Below are 7,374 nucleotides of genomic sequence, written 5' to 3'. Positions count from 1 at the left end.
TGTGTGTGTGTGTGTTCACAGCTGCAGCCTTCATTTAAAATGTGTTTTTGGCACAAGTGCATTCTGGTCTATTGCAGCTGCTGTGGCTGTGTAGAAAATATGTCAGGTATCAACTTTTTCCTTTTATCCCCATGTTTGTGTAAAACCTCTTCCACGAAAAAAACCCTGAATTCCACCGTTAACCAAACACACACAGCTCATATAACCCCACCGCGGTTCACCTGGCGGGCTGAAGCCTACTTACTCTTGCAGATGGGGGAAGGCTGTCTTCAGCAGGTTGGCGATGTACTCCTGGACGTGCGCCTGGTTGTTGGCTGGACTGGCGGCGCTCAGAGCAACGCTGACCTTCCCCTCTTCCACCAAGTTGAACATGTAGGCCAAGATGGTGGCATGCATGGTCAGACCTGTACACAGGGAGCAGCAGTTTTAAATCAGGCCGAGTATGTTTTAAATCAGGCCGATAAAAGCTGTGAAATGCACAGAGCATCTTGTTTACCTGCAGTGTGAGAGGTGTCTGTAACCACAGAGAAGATGTGCTGGAGGACGTCACAGAAGTACGTCTGGTAGAAGCTCTGTGCTGCTGCCTCCTCGCCAGAAACGTTCTGCAGGAGAGTGTAAAGGATCTGGAGACCTGGAGGAGACGAGGAGACGTTCATTAGACCAACAGAAAATTCAAACAGAACAGTATCGGATCTCCATGATATGAATCTCTATCTTAACTAAGGTTAATTACAGTGTTTATGGCACTCTGTCTTAGCTCACTCTTCACTGTTGACTCACCACGGCCATGTTTTCTCCTCTGGTGATTTGACTATAGTTTACTACAGTTGGCCTCTAACCAAGGTTTAAGTAGCGATCCAAGTGAGGGGCTAAAACACAATTCAGATTTTTCCAAGACAACATCGATTATTTCTGGTTCTGACCTGTGTCGGCCACATTCCTCATCGTGTGCTTGAAGGCCCAGATGATGGAGTCTAGGATCAGTTTGAACTGTGCCGGGGCGATGGACAGGAAGGCTGGGAAGCACTGGGAGGTGGCGGCTTGAAGGAGGTAGAAGAAATGGGTTCTGTGTTCTGGGAATTCTTCAAAGTCCTGATGAAACAGGAGGAAAACAACGAGGAGTTAAAGTCTGTAACTTTATAACTGCACCTTCACATTTTATTGTGTTCTTCTGGTTCCAGGTGAGATTAAACAGACCTTGTTGATCATGTTCAACGTGCACTCAAAGACGGCGTCAAAGATCTTGGGGATCTCTCCTGTGATGTGGACTCCCAGCTTGTTGACGATGGTCGCCATGGTGCTGAGGACCTCAGGCTCCCGGGCGGCCGGGACGTTCCTCTGGTAGTCGATGAGCACCGCCTCCAGCAGGGGGGGCACAAAGTTTTCTGCCACCTGGATGAGAGCACAGCACATGAACATGTCAGACCCTCCAGCCTCATTTCCATTAACTAGTACTGATCACAAGTAGACTCAGAGAAACGCCTCATTAGTCGAATATCTTCTCTGCTCAGAAATGAGATTTTAACATGAGTTAGTCTAATCAAATCCTCGTTAAAACCCATCTTACAAGTTGGTACCTGTCAATAAGACACACTTAAGACTGGTTTGTAAACAAAAGGGTTAAAATTAAGTATTAATTAAGCCAATTTTTAATATGGCGGCAATATTTTCTTAAAATGAAATTGGCAGTGCTTGAGAGGCATTTGTAGTTTAGAAGCTTCGGTCCCAGTTAGAGTTAGAGTGGAGGTCGAGGTACTTTAATTCTGAACATTATAACTGATGTTTTGGGGAAGGATCCGGGCACGAGTCCAGAATCATTACAGTACAGTTTTCCATTTGTTGAAACAACCTCGGTAATGGCTTCACTGTGTTGCTGCATCGCTGCTGAATTAAATACAGAGGATGCTTGTGTGGGACACCGCTATAAATAAAAGTCAATATAAACACAGATGTGAATATAAACATTTAAAAAGACTTTGATTACAGAATCCACTGGGGATAATAAAGGGCTCACCATCTGAGGGTCGTTGGAGCGACTGACCCAGCCTGAGATCAGCTTCAATGTCTCTCTCTTCACCGTCCTCATACTCCTGATCAGAGGCTGCTTGGTCACCATCTCACCTGTACACACCATTAAAGAGTTATTTAAACCTGCAGTAACTGTTGTTTATGGTGAGAGTGAACCAAAACAGTAAAGTGGTACAAGTGAACCAAATGATGTGATCCCTGCTGTAATCCTCCTTTAATACTTGCTGGAGAACAGCCCAGTCTACATTTGGTAGGAACGTGAATCAATTTATTAAATTCATGTTAAAGTGTCAATCTTGAAAATTTCCATTTAAATAAATGTCTGTTAAATCCCCATCTACTGTTAAATGACGTAACACAATCCCAAGAGACTGATGTAGTGTTTTAATTCAACCATGTCTTAAATAATAAAAGTATGAATGATGTTAAATTATTGAATGGCTGTGTAAATCTATCTATTAAGGGCACGGGAGACAAATTTATGACTCTTTAAACTTAAATGGCTCATGTATAATGAAATCTTTCCCCACAGAGCGTGACAGGAAATGGCTTTCTGTCAGAGTAGTGCTCCTCTTCCTCTTCCTCTCCTCAGGCCGGCTGTCCCCTTTGCTTTACATTCTTTACACCAGTGACGGTAGAAGCATCATGGAGACAGACACATCCTGGGATTCTGCTCCATAATGATGAATGTGATCTCAGGCCGGTGGTAGAGGACTTCATTAAATGGTGTAATGAGGGTTTTCTTCAAATTAAAAGCCACAAAGAACGAGGATAGTCATCTATAATAATAATAATAATAATAATAATAATAATAATAGAAATGTAAATTCTGATGCAGTCTGTATGAAGGGACAGCAACGTTTGTACTTGTTTGTACTTAAATCGATCTCTGTGTGTACTTCTGTTGTATTTTGTTTTTTATGTTTGCGCCCCTGATGAAATGATGGAACTGAACTGTAGATATTTTACATGCTGAGCTGGAAAGAGCTGTGGTCTTAAATATGCTCACAGAAGCTGTGGCTCTTGACAGGGTTTGTGGTGGTTTAATAATGTTGTCGCAGCAGTGACAGGAACCTTGTTCTCCATTCCTGTGACTCATAAGCACAAGCTTTTATTTCCACTGCTGTTAGACCCAAGAAGATAACTTCAGATATCTTTCTTTACTAACCGTTGGTCTGGACAGCCGAGGAGATGTTTTCACTCAGGCACTTGTAGACGTTGAGCATGTCCAGGTAGATTCGTCCCAGCTGAACAACAAAGGGATGACCAACAGCTTTACAGGCCCTGACGTTTGTCTTTAGGATGCTGCCCAGCTGACGCACCGTCTCCGCATCCTTCAGGATGTCCACGTTCTGCAGCAGGGAGTCCACAATTTAGCATACATAGGGATGTTTAACAAAAGAAGGCCACAGGCTGCATTAAGGAAAGGAAATTAAGGAAACTTCAGTGGACTACAATCAATGGGTCCTGCTGCTGTGCTCACCTTGGTGGCCTGCTGGATGATGCTGTCCCACACCTGGTTGGGCAGCAGCATGTACTTCTCTATCAGAAGCTCCTGAACCGCCTGGTCGTTCTGAGCTCCAATCATGTAGCCAACGGCCTCATAAAACGTATGGACCTGCAGAGACGAGGGGCCGAGTTTATCTGACTGACCTTCACACAGCGCTATCAACGTACGCTTCATAAACATCAAAGTAACATTTTATTAACACGTTTCCCAGAATCCTCTTACATATAAGGGCTTTAAAAAACATTAATATGATAGAATCAAAGCTGTGCCGGTGCTGACGGGCGTTCAGGGACAGCACTGACCTGCTGTGGCTGCAGGTCACAGATGATGGTGTTGATGTTGTTGAGGATCTCGTCGATGAAGGGCATCACCTCGCCAACCTGAACCTGGACAAAATGACGTCGGCACTTCTGAGCGATCTTGATGAAGGTGTCACACGCCATGTCCTGCACGCCGTCATGAGTCTCTGTGTAACGAAGAGGAGGATGAGTCCCACAAAATCACAACAAGCCCCGTTCACTGAGTAACAGTGGCAGTTGTTTCTCACCGTGCATGAACTCAAACAGTTTGTTGACGACAGTCTTGAGGAACTTCCAGTGGGCTCGGAGGAAGCGAGGATACTGGCCCACAATGTACATGATGTTGGACGCTATGATGGCCTTGTTGTCCTTCCCTCTTTTCTGCTCACACAAGCCGAGCAGGTCCTGTGCACGTAACACACACACACACACACATCAATTAACGCTGGTTCACAGTTTAACACACACAGAAGTGTTCAATAACTGGTTGGGAGAAATGGTCTAGGATTACAGAGAAGCCAACTGTTGGACTAAGTGGGCGATCACAGCGAACACATCGCTACAGGCCCAACAGCTGGTGCATCTGTGGAGCGAGGCAGTGAGTGCAACTGGGCGATCAAATGTGATTAACAGAAAAAACTGATCCAAGATGACGTCAAGCTCTAGACGAGCAAACTCTCAGCCTCATTTCAAACAGGTGGATAAACTGAGTTCACTTGGATTCACCCCCCACCGCTCCACAGCCCTCTCACAGCCCAACAGATAACTAGCAGATAGCTAACCTAAACATACAATATTTATGATATATATTGTGTGATCGGCCCCTAACTCAGTTCTACATGTGAAGAGATGCTGCTTGATACCAACATAATGTAATATCGAGTCTCCCACCTTGATGACGGTGACCAGGAACCTCTTCTCGTCCTCCTCGTGCATCGCCCCGCTGATGGAGCCGATGGCCCAGCAGAGCATGTTCAGGTTCCTCCACGACCACTCAGTGCCGTTCACCTGGTTGTGGAGCTTCTCCGTCATGATGCGTTCAGTGTCGGCATAATCCAGATGGGTTAGGTACACTGCAGACACAGACAGAGACACAGACAGAGACACAGACACAGACAGATGACTCAGGGACCCTTCAAAGTCAGCTACTGGTCATCTCAGGTCACTTTTCCTTTGTTGACACTATTCTTTTGTGGTTTCCATTAATAAATATGAATTCATACATTCCTGGAAAACAACAACTAAAATATGGACCTCAGATCATTTGAATGGCTTTCTTTACAGATTTCTTGACAATTTACAATAAACAACCTTTCATCAGGTGACTGAAATAACTGGAACAGAATGTAAACAACTACAGTGTGATAGACATGTATGAGTCAATGAAGGACAAAGCAAACTAGGCTTCCAATGACAAGAATGAGTAGAAAGACCAAAAATAAACTACACTACCAGGAAACTAAAGGAACACTTACAGTTTCACATTTAAAGAGAACTGGTATTTTATTTGTGTATGTGAAACAGAACCGTGTATTTATCACAACAGACATGGTTTATCTTACCCAGAGTCTCTCTCATGTTCTTGTAAAGGTTAATGGCGTCCGTGTCCTTCATGAACTCCCTGACCACTTCGCCCTGATCGTTCTCCACCACCAGCACCTCCTCTGGTTTGGCCATGCGGCTGACCATCAGCAAACGCACCTACAAGAAGAGGAGGAGGAAGAGTCTGTGTCTTCTGACAGAAAAATAACTGGTGTATTATTTTGATAATCTAATTAAATGAAGTTAAAGTAATTCTTCAATCAAACATGCCAAATATTCTCTGCCTTTAGCTTCTAAAATAAGATGATTTTTTGTCTTATGTGACAGTCACTGAATATATTTGGATTTGGACCTGGGGGAACATGTGAGTGTGTGTTGGGTGACAGCTGTACCTGCGAGAGCACAGGCAGGTAGAGGTGTCTGCGGGGCGGGACGTCGGACAGCAGCGGGGTGCTGGAGGTGGAGAAGGGACTCTCCCTGTAGAGCTCTGCTGCCAGGTGGTTCCAGTACTCCAGACAGATCTTAAAGATCTCCGTCTCCTCCACCTCCGACACCAGCAGCATGTAGTGCAGGGCCTGAGGGCGGGAAAAAGTGCGGTGAGGTCACATGACAGTACTAACGATGTCCAGTCTTTCTGTATGGCTCCAGGTTATAGCAGGTATTTCATCACATGTTGCATCATGGTAAAATGTCTGTTTGGATCATTTTATGAGAATTAAGGCTATTTCCTTATTCTGCTACAAAGAGGAAGAATCATTTTAAATCCCTGATTTGTTGGGGTCTTGTTTCTCCTGGTTTCATGTGATGACTTTCACACCAAAAGTAAAAAATATCTACTAAATATCTGGGTTGCACACATGAAGGATATTATTTACAGAGTTTATTGTATTTTACCTCTTACCCATCCTATGGAGAACTGTAGTAGTAATAATATTAAATATATAAGTGTTTTGCAAAGGTCAGAATAAGCAGAAATACATATATTACTGTTATATTACATATTTGTATTTATTCATATGACTTATATGGAAAAGGACTTATTTCATATTAAACACTTGAGTCTCCATGTCCATCTGTCACGTCCTTATGCTTTTTTTTTGTGACTTGGCTACAATTTCCATCTGGGATTATTCGAACACTCCCTGTGTATCTCTCAGTCAAACTACAGCAGAAACACCAACTGAATCTTTTCTTGAAGAATCTGCTACAGACTTTTGCTGCCTTCTTCTCTTCTGCTGTCAACATCTCAGTCTCCTCTTGGAACAATTATCTCTTATACAAGAGGACACAGAGCCAAAGGAAAGGTGGCCCTTCCCCCTGTAATTGGTCCCAAATGTCATTGCAAAAGGTGTAATCAGGACACTGCCTCCAAGGGCAAACAGGAGAGGCGGAGGAAAAGCAGTCGCTGGATACGAGGGGGAGTTTTATTTCCAACCAGCCTGAAGCAGAGGCGGACATGACTAAAAGCCACCAGCCGAGAGTTGTAAGTTTGTTTACTCGACCAGACCCCAGCAATCAATTTAAGCTCACCTTTCCACAGAAAAACAAAGCTCCGGTTCGTCTGATTGAACAGTGCCCCGCCTCGTCCCCTTACCTCCATGAGAGTCTCTCGCAGGTTGGGTCTCTTCTCGATGAGCTGGCCGTGTTCTTTGAGGAAGGTGCAGAGGAACAGGCTGAGGTTCTGGATGAAGTTCTGCTCGTCGTCCTTCCCGTTGGCGTAGGCCAGTCTGATGTTAGTGTTCAAAGGCAGCATCTGACCAGACGACAAAACATTACTTCACCAACCGGCCTTTTATTTATTTATGCTCAAACTTTATTTGGTCTCAATTGTTTTGCCATAATTGCATCCATAGTGTGTTTTGTTTAAGGAAATTGCATTTACTGTAAATAGGTTTAGTCTTAAGCCACCGAGCCATGAGACCACCCAAGATGAGGAACCCCGCAAACAGTATCTGGTGAGGAAGACCATGACATGGGGCTAAATGTCTTAGAAAA

At 44.2% G+C, this 7,374-nt stretch overlaps 1 protein-coding gene across 2 annotated transcripts in view; it reads right to left on the bottom strand.

Moving 5' to 3' along the window:
• The window catches only part of xpo1a (exportin 1 (CRM1 homolog, yeast) a), a 16,883-nt gene that overhangs the window by 3,041 nt on the left and 6,468 nt on the right, over nt 1–7,374 (bottom strand). For both annotated transcript variants that reach the window (XM_035659563.1, XM_035659564.1), the window contains exons 11-23: nt 6,974–7,132; nt 5,772–5,954; nt 5,400–5,538; nt 4,729–4,910; nt 4,086–4,242; nt 3,841–4,004; nt 3,512–3,646; nt 3,197–3,380; nt 2,015–2,121; nt 1,198–1,392; nt 924–1,092; nt 497–631; nt 245–404 (exon numbers count right to left, since the gene is read on the bottom strand). In XM_035659563.1, the coding sequence (XP_035515456.1) occupies nt 245–404; nt 497–631; nt 924–1,092; nt 1,198–1,392; nt 2,015–2,121; nt 3,197–3,380; nt 3,512–3,646; nt 3,841–4,004; nt 4,086–4,242; nt 4,729–4,910; nt 5,400–5,538; nt 5,772–5,954; nt 6,974–7,132 (2,069 nt within the window). The remainder of the gene's footprint in view (nt 1–244; nt 405–496; nt 632–923; nt 1,093–1,197; nt 1,393–2,014; nt 2,122–3,196; nt 3,381–3,511; nt 3,647–3,840; nt 4,005–4,085; nt 4,243–4,728; nt 4,911–5,399; nt 5,539–5,771; nt 5,955–6,973; nt 7,133–7,374) is intronic.

This window comes from Morone saxatilis, unplaced genomic scaffold (genome assembly GCF_004916995.1).
Source record: "Morone saxatilis isolate NCDOM2014 unplaced genomic scaffold, NCSU_SB_2.0 Contig17, whole genome shotgun sequence".
In the NCBI taxonomy this organism is placed as follows: domain Eukaryota; kingdom Metazoa; phylum Chordata; class Actinopteri; family Moronidae; genus Morone; species Morone saxatilis.
This window is presented reverse-complemented; position numbering and strand designations above follow the sequence as displayed.